This window comes from Haliotis asinina, chromosome 4 (genome assembly GCF_037392515.1).
Source record: "Haliotis asinina isolate JCU_RB_2024 chromosome 4, JCU_Hal_asi_v2, whole genome shotgun sequence".
Lineage (NCBI taxonomy): Eukaryota > Metazoa > Mollusca > Gastropoda > Lepetellida > Haliotidae > Haliotis > Haliotis asinina.
In genome coordinates, this window is record NC_090283.1 from 5,191,949 (window position 1) to 5,211,468 (window position 19,520).

The following is a 19,520-nucleotide window of genomic DNA, read 5'->3' on the forward strand; positions in this document are numbered from 1 at the left end:
CATAAGATCATGCAATTACATTACAATTAATAAATAATTCCTTTGATGTGAAATAGTTTAACAGATTACGATTATGGCATCATAAGAAGAATTCATTCAAAGGGTTAATAAATATCATCCATTGAAAAACTCAATATAATTGTTTGCATTGCAATACATTCTACGATTCATCCAGATGATTCATGTAGGTAAAAGCAAAATTTCCTATGTTAACAGTCAAGGTTGACTTGTTTTCATTTTTCTGTGCAAAATGGCATCAAGTGTAAAGTGGATCAGACTGAGTTCTAGCACTTTAGAATTATGCTAATATTACCCATGTTTAAGCCTCAAGTTATTCGATTTCAAACATATTCCATATGTACATTCTTTAAATAGCAGCATCATAACAAGCCATAAAACTATAAAAATTTGAAACGTTTGATATAAAAAAAGGGGCTCAACCTCATCCCATGGTTAATTTAACCACATACATGTATATCATCTTAAACATCAACACCAGTCTTACGAAGATCACAATTCCCCCTGGCCCTGAAAATCATGTACCGGAAATAAGATGCAATTTATTCCAAAACTGAAGTAGATTATCAGTGGGCATCATCTTTCAAGTGTACAGATAACATTTGGTCATATCAGTCGTAGCAATATTGGATAACATTAAAAGTAAAGCCTCCAAATATGCGAAAATGTCAGATGCAAGTCAAGAAATATGCCATAATTTCAGAGTAAGATAATGTCTTGTACCAACAATTCAAGTGAAAGAAAATCCAAGGTGTTGTTTTCCAATATTCTGACTGTTCATTAAGTTTGTATTCATCGGTTGTCATTAGCTCTTAAAATTACACAAGAGATGTCTACCTTTGACATAACAATGATAACATACACAATTTTGTATTTTAGGGATAAGTCACACGCAACAACAATTTCATAACAGCAATACTTGTGCTTGTTAAAGATTGTTCTGTATATTTGGAACTAGTAAAATACATGTGAAAAGCTATTCTTCCAATTTCCTGATTTTTGACTGAAGATAAATTTTCTGTAATTTCAGAACCTCAATTTCCAGTAACAACTTCTCTTTTTCCAAAACTGCTGAGGAAGTAGCTGATGTGGAGACTGATGTGCAGGCTGATGCTGATGTTGATGGTGATGCCAATGATGGCTCTAACTCTCTGAAACATAAACGTATATCATCAATCTTGTATTCATTTTAATACATATGCTTTTCAATTCCTGTTTTCTGTTCTTATTTTATATCTTAAAAGAAGGTTTAACTAATTTCTAATTTTAAATTATGACTTCACACAGTCAGTCATGCATGTAGCCTTGGGAACTCATATAATACTATCAATAACTTATTACCTACTTTTCGAAGGATTGGTCTAGCTGTAGGAGCTGTATGAAGCTTGAATCCATTGACATTGGCCCAATCCCGGTTAGGACAGTGTTATCCCTGCCAATACAGTCCACCACCGCCTCTGTGACAGGGCTTATAGGTGTTGGGGGTGGTCCACCGCCTGAAAATATAGTCAGACTTACTTTGAATTAATTATACTACTATAACATACCACATTGGTGAGATTAAAAATATTACACAATCAACCCATAGTCACCTGCTCATATGAAATATAGATGATCAATTTTATTCATGGCAATGAACAGATTTACCTCACACAAAACTAAAAGTTGGTGTTTTTGTGAATTTATAATTCATAAACAATGGTGTGATATGATACTACTTTAGGTTTTCTCCTGTGCTTTTAAAATACTTACATAACTGAAAGAAAGTCGGATTTATTATGGTGAGTAAAATTGTTATGGTCAGTGGGAAAATTTTGGGTCAGTAGAGACATGGGAACCCCAAGAATTTTTTTAGGCCTTATCCCAGATATATTACTCTTTGTAGGAAATAAAATCTAAAAATTACCGGTTGCAGTTGTTGAATTCTTGAATGTGCTGTAAGCACTTTTTCCGGCACTCTTCAGATTCTTCCATTTCTTAATGACCTCCTCTTTGCTTCTTTGTTGGTGACCATTTGCATTGAGGGTGTCTGTGATTTTCTAAGACAAAAATTGGTTCACATTTGGATTAATATTACCTGGATCCTTGGTTTGAAAATAACAAATTTGGTTTTGGCATTCTTCTGTTTCAGGAGAGAACATGACAATTTTCAAATTAATGTAAAAGTAATTTTTCATTATGATTAATGATTTCTCTGATTTAGTATTTGTGTACCATTACTCAGGGACATTATAAGTTGAACCAAACGACTTTTGGTCTGTAGAAAAGAATGTACGGAATATTTCTGTAAATAAACAATCATTACTGACAGCATAATACTTTATATTACAAGGAGGGAATTGGTGCAAATCAACCATTTTTTTTAAAAATCAGTTTACACAAAAATTGATAAAATACATTAAATGGTGCTCGTAAATTTTTATACTAATTGATGATGTTGAAGGTTCGTATATATTTCCTATTGTACAATGTACCATCAATTCATGAGGTAATTATACATAATTACGTGTTATCAAATTTATCCTGATAAGACGTTCTTTAACGTGTTGAATGCACTCACCTGCCACGCCTCATGTCGGTTTGCCGAAGTCACACCCGGTCCGAATCTCCCCTCTGTTACAGTCTTCCTCTCCTTCACTAATTCTGCTAACAGCAGACATTCTTCTTTATGCCAGTTGGGTTTTCTTTTCTTGCTAGCATCGGTCTCGGCCATGATTTCTTGTCGTCTGCGTTCCGATGACAGAAGGGAATCCCCGCTTGACGTCACTTTTTATTTTCTTGCATTAAAGAGTTCCACCGGAAGTTTTCCGTTGCTGGTATTTTCCCACTAGCAACGATGCGCACGCACCGCGGCCAAGAACTTAAGTTTATGATCGACTTAACCTCCGACTCAGCTAAGTTTTTGACTAAGTCACTTTATGAATACGAACTTAAGTTTCTGACTTAGCTAAGTCAATTTTTGAAAACTTAAGACAAAACTTAAGAGAAATCTTAGACTTTTTTAGAATACCGCCCCAGGAGTTTGTGGAGTGATTTTGTTTCCGAGGGGCAGACCCATGACGTCACACATCCCTATGACGTCGCGTCACACGAGGCCAGTGACGCCGATTGGCGGTTCGCACCAGCGTGACGTCATCGACTCTATATAAACTCGAGGTTTTCCAGCTTTCCTGATTAGTTGCTGACAGAAGCTTGAAGCATGCAGACGTCTCCCGCCGTCGACGCCACCGGCTCCTCCTTGTCCTTTCGTTGCTGCCTGTGCGAAACAGATGACCACAGTTATCTGCACTGCCCCAAGGTGACCTGTACCGAGTGTGGTGTTCAAGGGCATCGCCATTACATATGCCCAAAGAAGACCAACAACGGCCGTACCAACAAGCACGATAACGACACGTGTTACAACTGTGGTAAAAACGAAGGTCATCGCAGTTACGACTGTCCTCATCCCTGCCGTCACTGTGGCCATGAAGAGGACAAGAGCATGAACTGCCCTAACAAGACCTCGAAACGTTCGGCTCCCACCAACCAGTCGAGTGAACCGCCGAAGAAAGTGAGTCAACAGGAAGACAATCGCCTACTGACTCGTCTCCATGACAAGATCATCCTCGTACAAGAACGCATGGACACCATGTACACTCTCATGCAACGCATCTTGGAGTTTGTTGAACCCATGACGATGATGTCTCCAGCAACAGCAGCAGTGGACCTCAGTCATAAACCAACCCAAAACAATACCAACGGCCCTTTTCAGGGCCACCCCAAACGCTCCCCAAAGGAAAACTCGACGTACATGTTTTTTTAACACTCGAACCAGCTTTTCTTTACGAGCTGTCGTCTTCCTCTCACCTCTTAATGGTGGCGGCTGTACACTGGCTTCTCAGATCATGAAATCAGTTTTATATTCTTGTCAGTAACACTACCATAGAGCCACGTCAGATGACAACTGAGCAACGCTTTAGGTTAGGTCAATGTAAATCACGTGGAGAGAATTTGCTGTGGATACTGACAGTTTATTTTCGCTATGTTTTGTTCACAGTGAACCAAACTATTCCAATACAAATTTCCCCAAAGTGAGAGGATACCTTTTGGTAGTTTCACAATTTGTAAAAGAAGATGCCAATGTACTGCATCAGAAAGCAGGTAGTAGCGATTTGGATGGCTCTATCCGATACATAATTTAGTTCTTATATTCCCATATTCTCTTGTTTGTGTAGACGTATTTTCATTACTTTTTGCATCATTATTAACGGAGTAACAGACACATCTCCAAATGTAATGAAATAACTAAAAGTAATGCTGCATTTTAGTTGACGTCACGGCATGTTTTAAAATATACTGTCCGTATCCACAGCAAATTCTTTCCATGTGATCTGAGTTACATTGACCTAATGTAAAGCGTAGCGGACTTATGGCCCCTTATTTTTATATACGTGCATGATCTCTCTGTCGACGTTTAACGTCATAGAAGAAAATCGATTTTTGACATTTTTTGCGGGTCATTTTTTATTTTGTGGGTATGATCTTATGCATTAGCACATAAATCCATTTCATATCCACTTATGTCGTTCAGATATCAAGCAGATATCAAGCTGATTTCTTTGCTCACACTATCCGTAAAAATGACAAGTTTAAAAAATCGTAGTAGAGTGCTTTTATTGGTGCACGATAAAAAACTGAGAAATTTACATTTGTAAATTTGTAGTCGCATTTGTATTTGTATAAACGGATAGAAAATTAAACATTCTACATTTCTGTGTAATTTTATAGTCGCGCGCAGATCCAGGACCACGCGAGCACTATTCTCGCACAACGTTCACTTTTCAAACCTTATACGAAAATGTGCGCCTCAAACAAAACTCGGCATCCAGGGGGTTAATGTTAGATTTCTGAATGTTACAAAATCATAAATCCTTTCTTTTCATTGTTGTTCATCTGTTTCCAGATTTCGATATTTAAGTCCACGCTCTCAGGTATGCAGCAGACACCGAAGGCTGATATTGGGAGGACTTGTAGATATTGTTCAGTGTATTTGTTGTGAGGACTGAAAAAGATGAGGTGCAAGTTCTAAGGTTTCGCATCCCTGCTATGACTGTCACATGTGTCACGTCTCGCCTCCAAATCAATTGCTAACACAAATACTTGATAAAATACGTCTTTTTTGTTTGCGGTTATTAATAAGAAGTACAGTACAGAAAGTACATGTGTACTATTTAAAGAAGAGTTAAGTTAGTTGAGGAAAGCACCTTATTTAGTGTCTCGTGATAAAGTACCCGTATGGCAGATTATTAACGGTAATGCGATAAAATTCTTGGAAGTGAAGCCGCATAATGCGCGTAGATATGGCGGGTTTCCTCAGAGCGGGTTTCCTGAGAGAACCTGCTGTTTCCATTTTATCGTTTTATGGGTATCCCCAACACATGACGAGGAATCACAGATTGTTTTTCCCTCGTTATGTTAATTACGTAATTTCGAGACTTGGCGATAATCTGTCATTCCACGTCGCTAAAGGATTTTAATATTTAATTGTAATGTAACTCGGGAAAGATAATCTGCCATTCCCAAGGTCGAATACAGCTTTTTGAGAAGGGAGCTGGAGTTGGAATGGGCGTAGGTGCACACTTTATTGTCACTCCAGTTTCAGTGGTCATTTAAACATTTCAGGGCCCACTTGCACAAACCGATCTTAGCGCTACAATTATTGTAACTCCCATTCTCTTATATAGGCTTAAGATAGTCGTAGCGTTAAGATCGTTTTGTGCAAGTGGGCCCAGGAACAAGGAGTTTGGATTGTAGGGTTGCGCACCTCGTCACTCGTTAGCCGCTATTGTCTAAATCCACATGATCCACGTTGATTATGTAAGAAATGTAAACAAACATTTTGTTGTTATCTGTTTGAACCACAAGGATACCATACCGCCCCCGTGACCATAGAACAATGAACTGCGGATGACTGTGTTGCGCTGTACAGGCGCTACAGTAACCTTGACACCAAACCAGCAATGTGGAGCAGTTAAACACAAGGCACAGACAACAGCTGGCCACTTCGGTGCCTTGACCACAACATCGTGACGTCATCTGCAGGATCACTGTACATTTGGCGCCGCGCCAGCAGGCGAACCTCTGCTCAGTCTCAGAGGTCAAAGAGCACAGCGAGATGTAAGCAAACCTTTTGTTGTTGTGTGTTTCACGATTAATGAGTAAATTATGACACATAATTAAAACGGAACTACGTTACAGGGTGCAGGGTTCATATGCCAACGACATATCACCAACATTTACAGTCAACAATGTACTTACCTGATTCTGTAAAGTTCCATAAACAACAAAATGTCTGAAAATTTTCTCAACAAATTTTATTTCTCCTCAAACACAACAAATATTCTCACCTTGATAAAGAATTATAAACAACGCGACGACGTGAACGGCACAAACCACGACAGCGTCAGTAACGACATGTCCTCCATCATTGTCTACATCAACACTAAATAACACAACACTGTGTACCAGGTGACACCAGGAACTCCGACAGTTCATGATGTTCCCAGAGTCTCTCCACGTCGACGGCTGTCAGCCCGGAGTTGTTCTTGGCGTTGACGTCCACCCCGTCCAGAGACAGGACAAACTCCACCGTCTTCCTGTCTCCTCCCCTACAGGCCCAGTGAAGGATGTTGTCACCGCCATCAGTCACCAGTGACACATCAGCACCTCGACTCACAAGCAGCTTCACCACATCCCTGTGTCGCTTGTATGCTGCCCACATCATCGGCGTCATCCCGACCCCATCTCTACTGTTGACGTCAGCCCGACCTGTGTCCAGGATCCGCTTCACCTCCACCAGGTTCCCCTCACTGCACGGGGCATGGAGGTCGGCGTCTGCCCGGGCGTCTCTGCGTGAGGGAGTCGGTGGCGCTGTAACACAAAGTAAACTCTGTACACAGGTCGGACATCTTTATCTTACAGCTACATTGTTCACATCTTACACTGATGATACAAAACTCTTGATACATCATCTATACATGTATCATGGCTGACGACATACTGTCAGGGAATGACAAGAACTAGTTCATACTTTAACACGTTAGATACTTACATCATCAGAATGTTAACTGACAGCTCTAGCACAGTCGTGTGAGTATGTGGAGAGTTGTCTCCCCACTACAACACATGTGACATTGTCTCCACCCACCTCGTGTATCAGGTCTTGAGGGGGTCCCAGACTTCCGTGGGTCACTATTGATTCGTTTAGTGTCACTGCCATCTTAATCAGAACTGTCCACGAGGTCAAACTTTCTTTACAGGTGGAAAAAAAACAGGTGTTGGCGATAATTGGTCGCTAGCTAGTACGTTCTACAAAGTAACGATGTTACAGTTGCCATTCAGTGTAAAACATGCACAAAAAATTTTGAATTAAATTATATTTTACCGTGTTTAGTCAACCTAAATGCACCCTTCTAAACATATTTCATTTCTAAAGTCTATCAACAGCCTATCAAGTTGATTTATTATTTTTTTAAATGTTTACGAACAGAGCAAACTAGAGAAAGCTAATGGTGGCGGCTGTTTCATGGTGTCAGGAGTTTCTCCACGACCCCACACGTTTCACAGCATTTTCTACTCATGAAGCTACCATGCACACGAACACTCAATCCAGGGTTCCCACAGCCAGGGCAGACCAAAGTTATCTGACTTAACACTGACCATTTCCAGATAAGTACAGGTTTCAACTATTCGCCTTCCTCCCCTGCCCCCAAACACTTATCCCTTCATACGTGTCAAAAGTTCATGCAGTAGATTCTACTTGTTTTGTTAATTTATTACCTTAACCATGGTGTCTAGCCACATTTTAACATGCAAGTACCTGTTGCCTGTATCCTGTAGTGTATTGTCCACCCAGCTCTGTTTATAACCGTATCTGTTTAACTAATGGTTGAAAATACAGCGATAAACAAACTTACCCCGCTTCCGTCCTCACACAACAGACACATCTCACCGCCAGCCTGGAAATGCCCTGACTAGCGACACTGGTAGAGTTAAGGTGCGCGTTATGACGTCATTGTGACGTGTCATGTGAGGAGCAGCACCGAGTTTGGCGCTCGACTGCATGTGGTATTTGTATGGGCAACCATGTAACCTGCTATGATAAGACACAGCCACCCTCGGCCCTTCCCCATCCAGCCACGCCTCCCTGTGTCACGCAGTGGTGGGGGGAAATCTGCCCGATTTACAACAGTCAACATAAATTTCATGATTTGAACGATGCTGGTGATATAAACACGCAGCGAGTTCAAAGGCGCCGCTGGCCTTCAATATACTATGGCCATTTCCCCCCGAATCACATGGGGAAAAAAATAGGTTATATGTTGTACTTTATGACTTAATTATCTGGTTGGATAGATTCCACAACGGTTAAAACTGATCGTTGTCTACTCATTATGTCTAGTTTAACGATAAGTGAGTGAGTGAGTGAGTTAATATTTAACGTCACATCGGCAATATCTCAGCCATATCGTGACGAGAACGTTAAATACTGAAATGAAATATATGGATACTATAAAAACCTGTCAACGACGGACAGTAAAACAACTAGAATATCACAACTGGGATTAAAACTAGTGTGGAATGTTTAAACTAATATCACTATTCGGACAATACAACATAAAATCAGGCTACAGATTGCCAACAACTGAAGGTAGATCACCATACTAGGGGCCATGGGGACTTACGGTACCTTTGCTGCCTGCATGGACCCTAGTTGGATTTACAACATCCCTTCAGCTGTCAGCAATTTAGTCACATCTAGCCAAAAATTAAAAATACACATATACTACGATTAAGAACAGTGGAAAGTTTAAATTTACTATAAATGCTTTTGGACTTACGTACCCTCTCAGGAGGACAATAATTTTACAATACTTCAACCCCCTTCGAGGGTACAGCCACCAACAATTCAAGTTACTAATCCAAACTTCCAATAATTAAAATACATCTATTTACACAACATAACATTCAAAATTCCACCAAAAAATCAATCTCTTTTAAAAAACCAATAATTAAATATGAATTAACGCTAGTAAAAAGATCCTTCATTGTTTTAACTGTAAAATACTTATCCCTTGTGATGGAGAATTCAACACAGTCAAGCAGGATATGCTTCACCGTGGTTCTCTCATCACAAGGGATACAAAACGGAGGATCCTCACCTTTTAAAAGGTGCACATGAGTATATCTAGTATGGCCAATACGACATCGTCTTAAAATAACTTCTTCAAATCTGGACTGACAACCCAAGTAAGTGTAACCAATATACGGTTTTATTTCATGTAATTTATTGATACCTACTTGGGTGTCCCACTTCTTCTGCATCAGATCACGGATGTAAGTTCTAATGCTAGCTTTATAATCAGAGTATGGAATAAGAAGTGGTGTCACAGATTTGTTGAGTGCTGCCTTGGCAGCAAGATCGGCCATTGCGTTACCGGAAATACCTACGTGGCTGGGTAACCAACAAAAGACGATGTCGTATTGGCCAGTGGCAAGAGTATTATACAATTCAATAATTTCAATTAAAAGTGGATGTTTACAAGATATATTTTAATAGCCTGAAGGCAAGAAAGAGAGTCTGAATAGATTATATATTGTTTACGTTTAGGGTGTCTTTGAATATATTTAAGAGCTGTTAGTATGGCGTTAGCTTCTGCTGTAAAAATAGAACTGTTATCTGGTAATCGAGAAGATATTGTTCTGGATCCAATGACAGTGGCACAAGCCACAGCGCCACCGTCCTTGGACCCATCTGTAAATAACGATTTATAATTGCTATATTTATGTTTCAGTTGATTATATTCTTGTTTATACTGTAATTCATTCGTTTCTGATTTTTTAAGTGATGTTAATGTTAGGTCAACTTGTGGCCTAACCAACTGCCAAGGAGGAGAAGAAAGAAGACGGGAAGGAGCTATATGGTCCAGCTCAATGCTAGAAGCAGCAAGAAATGGCTTAATTCTGACCCCAAGAGGCGGAAGAAGGGAAGACTTTTTGTTATACAAATCTTCATAGGGAGGATTAAAAACACAATTAAATGCGGGGTTAGACTCATTAGAAGCTAATTTTGTAATGTATTGTAAAGATAGTTTGATACGACGTAAGTTGAGAGAAGGCTCATCAGCTTCGACATATATACTGTCGATAGGAGAGGTTCTAAAAGAACCAAGACAAAGTCTTAGGCCTTGGTGGTGCACAGGATCAAGTAGTTTTAGGTTGCTTTGACAAGCGCCACCATAGACGATGGAGCCGTAATCAAGTTTAGATCGGATCAGTGATCTATATAAGTGGAGAAGGGTAGATTGATCCCCTCCCCATTTTGAATTTGAAACTACCTTTAATAAATCGAGTGCCTTCAGGCATTTGGCTTTAAGGGATTTAATATGCGGCAAAAAGGTCAAATGTGAGTCGAAAATAAGTCCCAAGAACTTGGCCTCCTTGACGACTTTGATTGGGGTACCACTGAGAAATAGTTCTGGTTCTTTATGGGGTTTGTATTTACGACAGAAGTGTATACAATTAGTTTTTGATTTAGAAAATTTAAAGCCGTTTTCAAGACACCATTTATCAATTTTGTTTAAACACAGCTGCAGTTGCCGTTCAATAGTATACATGTTCTTACCGCGGCAAGAAATATTAAAATCATCCACAAATAAATATCCATCTATTAAATCGCTTAAAACTTTAGATAAACTGTTGATCTTGACGCTAAAAAGAGTGACAGACAAAATACTGCCTTGTGGAACACCCTGATCCTGATTATAATGATCAGACAGGGTAGAACCCACACGGACTTGAAATTGCCTGTTATTTAAAAATTTAGCAATGAATTCAGGCAAACGACCTCGCAAACCGAAATCATGTAAATCTCTCAGTATGCCATATTTCCAGGTTGTGTCATATGCCTTCTCAAGATCAAAAAAGATAGACACAGCATGTTGTTTATTAATCAGTGCGTTTTTCACAAATGATTCTAAACGCACTAAGTGATCGACAGTACTTCTGTTTTTCCGGAAACCACATTGTATATCTGTGATAAGATTATTAGTTTCCAAGTACCAAACAAGTCGATTATTTATCATGCGTTCCATGGTCTTGCAAACACAGCTAGTTAATGAAATCGGACGATAATTGGATGGATCAGTATGATCACGTCCAGGTTTAGGTATTGGTACTACTATGGCATCACGCCATGAAGAAGGAAATTTCCCGGATGTCCAAATATCATCAAATATTGATAAGAGCGTCTCTAAACAGGATTCTGGTAAGTGCTTCAGGAGTTGATAATGTATGTTATCAGCTCCAGTAGCAGTATCATGAGCTTGATCAAGAGCAGTATGGAGTTCATGAATAGAAAATGTTTCATTATAATCTTCCCCATTATCAGAATAGAAATTAATAGTTTTCTTTTCTTGTTGTTTTTGATATTGCTGAAATTTAGGTATATAATTAGAAGAGGAAGAATGTTTAGCAAGAGTTTCGCCCAGTTTATTCGCAATATCTGATTTATCAGTAAGTAATTGATCTCCATGTTTAAGATGATGGACAGTAGATTTAGTACCTTTACCTTTTATTTTCTGGACCATGTTCCACACCTTGGACATGGGTGTCCGAGAATTTATTTTGGATACATAATGTTGCCAAGATTGGCGTTTGTTCTGTTTAAAAGTACGCCGCGCTTTAGCATTTAAAATCTTAAATTTATTGAAATTATGCACCATAGGATGGCGACGGAAATAATGTTCTGCTTTTTTCCTTGCCTTCCTAGCTTGTTTGCAGTCAACGTTGAACCATGGTTTTCTTATGTGTGGAACTACAGAGGAGTTTGGTATACACTCATCAGCTATGGAATTCAGTTCATCAGAAAAGCATTTAATAGCATCAGGAACGTCAATAAAACGTTCAGGTTTAAGTTTTTCAGCACACAGTGTTTCATACAAAGCCCAGTTAGCCTTTTTAAAATTTCGTCGTGATGATGGAGGAACATCGGATGGAGCTACGGTTTTTAATAGAGTAGGAAAATGGTCACTTCCACAGAGGTCATCGTGGACTGACCATTCAAATTCATTTAGTAGTTCTGAATTTGTCAATGACAAGTCAAGAGCAGAATAGGTCCCTGTCCCAGGGTGTAAATATGTGTTGGAACCATCATTATAAATACGTAAATCATTGTCAGAACAAAAGTGCTCCAACAATTTACCTTTAGTGTTTGTAGTTACACTACCCCAAAGTGGGTTGTGTCCATTTAAATCTCCCATTATAATGCAAGGCTTCGGAAATTGGTCATATAGAGCTTGAAGATCAGTTTTGGTAAACACCGAAGACGGTGAAATATAGAGAGAGCATAGTGTAAACGCTACATGTAAAGTAATTCTCACAGCAACAGCCTGCATATTAGTATTAAGTGGAACAGGGCTTTGAATACCGTTTTGTCTGACTAGAATGGATGATCCGCCAGTGGCCCTATCACCTGGAGGTGAAAAAGAATGATATGCATTAAAATGACGAAGGTCAAATATATCTGTTTGTTTTAAATATGTCTCTTGGAGACATATCGCTGAAGGTGTGAAATCTTGGACTAATAGCTGTAATTCATGTACATTAGTCCTTAATCCTCTGCAGTTCCACTGTACAATATTATTGGAATAAACTATCTTTTGGGGGGATTTATTGGGGATCTACCCCGCACTCTTTTGGAGGGCGACAAGCTATGTGCCCTAGAATGGACGTTTTCAGAAACGTCCATGTCTTCAAGAGACCCATACTTATTAAACAATTGAACTTTATTTTGTGACCCTTTAGGAGGTCTGCCACTTTGTTGTTTTGAAGCATCAGGCTTTGGCTTCGGTTTACTTTTCACCGTTTGTTGAGTATCAGCTGTTGATTGAGACTTTGAATGTGACTGAGATGATGATGATTTGTGATCAGAAGACGACTTTGAGGTACTAGGAAGTGATTCCTCAGTCTGTGATGATATAGCAGGGTACAAAGGCTGTGGAGAATCACAGTTTACCCAAGTCAAGGTAGTTTGGCAGCCTGTGGTTGATGTTGTTTTAGAGCTAGAACCCGATGATGTTTTTGCTATTGTAGCATAACTTTCTGGAAGATCAGATCTCTTTACCAGTTTTTTGGCCTCAGAAAAAGAGATATTGTGTGTGAATTTTATTTTATTGATCTCCATTTGTTCTTTCCAAATTGGACACTGTTTAGAAAATGAAGAATGGTCGCCTGAGCAATTGGTGCATTTTTTTATAATCACTGTCACAATCTTCTGTTGTGTGTGTCTTCTCACCACAGTGAGCACACACAACAGACAATGTGCAAGTATTCACACCGTGTCCATATTTCTGACATTTAAAACATCTTAACGGGTTGGGGATGTAGGTATCAACTGGAATATTACAGTAGCCTGCCTTCACTGATTTGGGAGCATTAGGACATGAAAAGGTAAACAGATAGGTGTTCGTTTTGATGGTTTCGTTGTTTCTGCGAGTTGAAAAGCGCTTGACGTAGAGTACACCTTGAGCCTTCATTTCCGATCCTATATCAAGTTCCGACATATCATCAAACAATCGGTCGCGATCTCTAACGATACCTTTGCTGGAGTTCAAGGTTTTGTGTGCAGAGACCGTGACCGGAATGCCCACGAATGATTTGATGTTAAGCAAATTAGTTGCTTGTTGCTTTTTCCCGCACTCTACTAGTAGGCCACCTGAACGTAAGCGTCTTATGTTCTTCACGTCCCCTGCAATACCCTGAATACCCTTGGATACAGCAAAGGGGTTCAACTTCAACGGTGTCTTGTCTGGAGTCTCAATCACGATGAAACGCGGCCAATACTCAATCGATGCAGACGGTCTATGGTCACTATCAACAGGGTCAATATCAAGTGGACGTTTTGTTTTTTTGTTGGATTTTCATAAGCCATGGTTAGTTTATTTTGGTTCATCATCCGAGCTCCCCACCCACCACGGAGTATCACAAGGACAATGCTAAAAACAAGCGGGCCTCCAGCTTGCAGCACCAAGGATACCCGGATGATATACTCCAGCAGAAGAATTAAAAGATTAATAAATCCACCAGATTGGCCCATGAGCCACCGCCTTCTGGCATAGGACTCTAGGCAAATTACAGAACAACATATTTCAAAATCAAAAATGTTCTAGATAAAAAAACCAAGTCCAAAGTTACAACAATTCCAAATGACATGTGTGCATTGATAAATATAAAAAGTACTTCATGCACAGGGCTTGGCATGACCAGCCGATTGGTCGAACCGGGCCCATTCGACCACCCGTCTAGGCGAAGTCAGGGCCAAAGTGGTGTATTGAGCAACAGGAACACGGTTACAGGTCCCTATTGCCCTCAACCACCAGGATCCCCTCCTCCGCCGACACAGGGACGCAACCCACGGCAAACGGGTTGGTGGACCAAATATCCCCCCGGGTCCACTACGGGGGTGTCGGCGAGCTCTTAGCATTACCCAGCACCCACCACGAGGAGGTGGCTCGCCACGGGTGCCAGTTTAACGATAAATGCAGTTGCAAAATCATAATTTAAGCATCAAGAGTCGTACGCCCTCTTACAACCGATAAAATCTTCTGCATCAGATGACGGATATAAGATCTTATTGTAGCTTTATAATCAGTATAGGGAATATGAAGTGGTGTCACAGATTTGTTGAGTGCTGCCTTGGCAGCCAGATCGGCCATTGTGTTACCAGAAATGCCAACGTGACTAGGTAACCAACAAAGGACGATGTCGCACTGGCCAGCAGCAAGATAGTTATAAAGTTCAATAATTTCTATTAAAAGTGGATGTTTACATGCTAGGTGTTTAATAGCCTGAAGGCAAGAAAGAGAGTCGGAATAGATTATGTACTGTTTATGTTTAGGGTGTCTTTGAATATATTTAAGAGCTGTTAATATGGCGTTAGCTTCTGCTGTAAAAATAGAACTATTATCTGGTAATCTGGAAGATATTGTTCTGGATCCAATGACAGTGGCACAAGCCACTGCGCCACCGTCCTTGGACCCATCTGTAAATAAGGATTTATAATTGCTATATTTATGTTTCAATTGATGATATTCTTGTTTGTATTGTAATTCATTAGTTTCTGATTTTTTAAATGTAGTTAATGTTAGGTCGACTTGTGGCCAAACCATCTGCCAAGGAAGAGAAGAAAGAAGACGGGAAGTAGTTATGTTTTCCAGCTCAATGCCAGCCGAAGAAAGAAAGGGTTTAATTCTGTGCCCGAGAGGTGGAACAAGAGAAGACTTTTTGTTGTACAAGTCCTCGTAGAGAGGAATGAAAACACAGTTGTATGCAGGGTTAGATTCGTTAGAGTATAGCTTTGTTATATATTGTAAAGATAATTTTATACGGCGTTGTGTAAGAGATGGTTCATTGGCTTCAACATACAGACTGTCAACAGGAGAGGTTCTAAAGGAACCAAGACAAAGTCTTATACCTTGATGATGAACAGAATCTAATAATTTTAAGTTGCTGTTGCAGGCTCCACCATATACGATGGAGCCATAATCAAGTTTAGAACGGACAAGTGATCGATATAGATGGAGGAGGGTAGCTTGATCACCTCCCCATTTAGAATTTGATACCACTTTCAACAAATCAAGTGCTTTCAGGCATTTAGTTTTCAGAGATTTAATATGAGGCAGAAACGTTAGGTGTGAGTCAAAAATTAATCCCAAGAACTTGGCCTCCTTGACAACTTTAATGGGAGTGCCATCTAGAGATAGTTCAGGGTCTTTATGAGGTTTATATTTACGACAAAAATGTATGCAATTAGTTTTGGATTTAGAAAATTTAAAGCCGTTTTCAAGACACCATTTATCCACTTTGTTTAAGCACAACTGCAACTGCCGCTCTATGGTATTCATATTTTTACCACGACAAGAAATATTAAAATCATAAGGACTAATTTTAATGAATTACAGCTATTAGTCCAAGACTTTGCACCATCAGCTGTCTGTCTACAGGAGACGCACCTCAAACAGACAGATACTTTTACTTTACGTCAGTTTGATGCATATCATTCTTTCTCACCTCCGGGTGATCGAGCCACCGGTGGATCATCTATCCTTGTTAAGCAGAATGTTATTCACAGCCCAGTAACACTACAAACTAACCTTCAAGCCGTTGCAGTGAGACTAACTCTTCATATTGCTTTTACAATATGCTCACTGTATATTCCGCCTTCTTCCACACTTCATTTGTCTGATCTTCAAGCTCTTTATGATCAACTTCCGAAACCCTGCATTATAATGGGTGATCTTAATGGCCATAATCCACTCTGGGGTGGTACAAATACCAACACTAAAGGTAAAACACTGGAAGATTTTATCTCCAATAACGATTTGTGTATATACAACGATGGTTCGAGTACTTACCTGCATCCTGCAACCGGCACCTACTCATCTCTGGATTTGTCTCTTGCAGACTCTACTGTACTTAATGGATTTGAATGGTCAGTCCACAATGACCTTTGTGGAAGTGATCACTTTCCTACGATACTATCAGGAACTTCTCCAACTGATTCTGCATCTTACACACGATGGAATTTTTCCAAAGCAGATTGGTCCTTATTTCAAACCTTATGCACATCTAGACTAAGACCCGAATGTTTCTTGGATATTGTTGATCCTATTCAGGTGTTTTCTGATGCCTTAAATAAAATTGCTGATGAGTGTATACCAAGGTCCTCTACAGCTCCACATGTACGGAAGCCATGGTTTAATGCTGACTGCAAAAATGCTAGGAAAGCAAGGAAAAAGGCAGAGAAATATTTTCGTCAACACCCAACTGTCCATAACTGAAATAAATTTAAAATACTAAATGCGAAGGCACGTCGTACCTTCAAGCAAAACAAACGGCAATCCTGGAGGAACTATATTTCCAAAATTAATTCACGAACGCCTATGTCCAAAGTATGGAATATGATTCAGAGAATAAAAGGCAAATGCACAAAATCTGCTGTTCACCATCTTAAAGATGGTGAGAATTTAATTACGGATAAATGTAAAATTGCAAATAAAATTGGCGAAACTCTTGCCAAAAATTCTTCATCAACAAATTATGTTCCTGAGTTTCAGAGATATCAGAAACAACAGGAAAAGACAAAACTTAATTTTGAATCAAATAACGGTGAAGATTATAATGAAGTGTTTTCATTACATGAGCTACATACTGCTCTTGAGCAAGTTCATGACACTGCAACTGGTAATGATAATATACATTACCAGTTACTGAAACACTTACCTGAGCCATGCCTGGTCACACTTTTAGACATATTTGATAAAATATGGACGTCTGGAATATTTCCTCCTTCATGGCGTAATGCCATTGTAGTCCCAATACCAAAACCTGGCAGGGATCATACAGATCCATCAAATTATAGACCGATATCTCTCACTAGCTGTGTCTGTAAAACCATGGAACGTATGGTTAATAATAGACTAACTTGGTATCTTGAAACCAATAACCTGATCACAAATATTCAATGTGGTTTCAGAAAAAATCGAAGTACCATTGATCATTTGGTACGTTTAGAATCCTTCGTGAAAAATGCTATGGTCAATAAACAACATGCAGTATCGATTTTCTTTGATCTCGAAAAAGCTTATGATACGACCTGGAAGCATGGTATTTTGAAGGATTTACATGACTTTGGGTTGAGAGGCCGTCTGCCTCTTTTTATATCAGAGTTTTTAAAAGACAGGCAATTTCAAGTACGAGTAGGTTCAACCCTGTCTGATCATTATAATCAGGATCAGGGTGTTCCACAAGGCAGCATTTTGTCTGTTACATTATTTAGTATTAAGATCAACAGTTTGTCGAAGGTTTTAAACGATTCAATTGATGGATCACTTTTTGTGGATGATTTTAATATTTCTTGTCGAGGTAAAAGTATGCATACTATTGAACGCCAACTACAGTTGTGTCTAAATAAAATAAACAAATGGTGTCTTGAAAACGGCTTTAAATTTTCTAAATCCAAAACTAATTGTATACATTTTTGTAGAAAATATAAGCCGCATAAGGACCCTGAATTATCTTTAAATGGCTCTCCCATCAAAGTTGTCAAGGAGGCCAAGTTCTTGGGTTTAATTTTCGATTCTCATTTAACCTTCTTACCGCACATTAAATCCCTCAAAGCTAAATGCCTGAAGGCACTAGATTTGTTGAAAGTTGTTTCCAACTCCAAGTGGGGAGGGGATCAAACTACCCTCTTACACCTATATCGATCACCGGTCCGTTCAAAACTCGACTATGGCTCAATCGTATATGGTGGAGCCTGCAAAAACAACCTTAAACTTCTTGATTCTGTCCACCATCAAGGCTTAAGACTTTGTCTTGGGTCTTTCAGAACTTCACCCATTGAAAGTCTATACGTTGAGGCCGATGAACCATCTCTTACACAACGTCGCATAAAACTGTCTTTACAATACATTACTAAATTATATTCTGATGAATCTAATCCTGCGTATAACTGTGTGTTCAATCCGCTTTATCAGGATTTGTATAACAAAAAGTCTTCTCTTGTTCCGTCTCTTGGGCACAGAATTAAACCATTTATTTCTTCTGCCGGTATTGAGCTGGAACGTATATCGCCTTCCCGTCTTCTTTCTTCTCCTCCTTGGCAATTGGTTAGGCCACAAGTTGACCTAACATTAACATTATTTAAAAAATCAGAAACAAATGCATTACAATATAAACAAGAATATCATCAATTAAAACATAAATATAGCAATTACAAACCCTTATTTACAGATGGATCCAAGGACGGTGGCGCAGTTGCTTGTGCTACGGTCATTGGATCCAGAACAATATCTTCTAGATTACCAGATAATAGTTCTATTTTTACAGCAGAAGCTAACGCCATATTAACAGCTCTCAAATATATTCAAAGACACCCTAAACGTAAACAATATATAGTCTATTCCGATTCTCTTTCTTGCCTTCAGGCTATCAAAAATATTTCGTGTAAACATCCACTTTTAATAGAAATTATTGAATTATATAATGATCTTGCAACTGGCCAATACGACATCGTCTTCTGTTGGTTACCCAGCCATGTAGGGATCTCTGGTAACACATTGGCTGACCTTGCTGCTAAGGCAGCACTCAACAAATCTGTGACACCACTTCTTATTCCATACTCTGATTATAAAGCTACCATTAGAACTTACATCCGTGATCTGATGCAGAAGACGTGGGACACCCAAGTAGGTATAAATAAATTACATGAAATAAAACCTTATATTGGCTATATCCACTTGGGCTGTCAGTCCAGATTTGAAGAGGTAATCATGCGGCGATGTCGTATTGGTCATACAAGATATACTCATTCATACCTATTGAAAGGTGAGGATCCTCCGTTTTGCATCCCTTGTGATGAGAGAACCACGGTCAAGCATATCCTGCTTGACTGTGTTGAATTC

At 39.3% G+C, this 19,520-nt stretch overlaps 2 protein-coding genes across 2 annotated transcripts; both read right to left on the minus strand.

The window, feature by feature from the left end:
• Positions 1–209: 209 nt before the first annotated feature.
• LOC137282079 (nuclear apoptosis-inducing factor 1-like) lies at positions 210–2,892 on the minus strand. Its single transcript, XM_067813820.1, has 4 exons — positions 2,579–2,892; positions 1,925–2,057; positions 1,364–1,514; positions 210–1,169 (listed from the first exon to the last, which is right to left on the minus strand). The coding sequence occupies exons 1-4, from the start codon at positions 2,729–2,731 to the stop codon at positions 995–997; spliced, it is 612 nt and encodes a 203-aa protein (XP_067669921.1). The 5' UTR covers positions 2,732–2,892; the 3' UTR covers positions 210–994.
• A 3,607-nt stretch (positions 2,893–6,499) lies between these two features.
• LOC137282212 (integrin-linked protein kinase-like) lies at positions 6,500–7,276 on the minus strand. The gene is made up of 2 exons (XM_067813944.1): positions 7,126–7,276; positions 6,500–6,927 (listed from the first exon to the last, which is right to left on the minus strand). The coding sequence occupies exons 1-2, from the start codon at positions 7,274–7,276 to the stop codon at positions 6,500–6,502; spliced, it is 579 nt and encodes a 192-aa protein (XP_067670045.1).
• Positions 7,277–19,520: the final 12,244 nt, after the last annotated feature.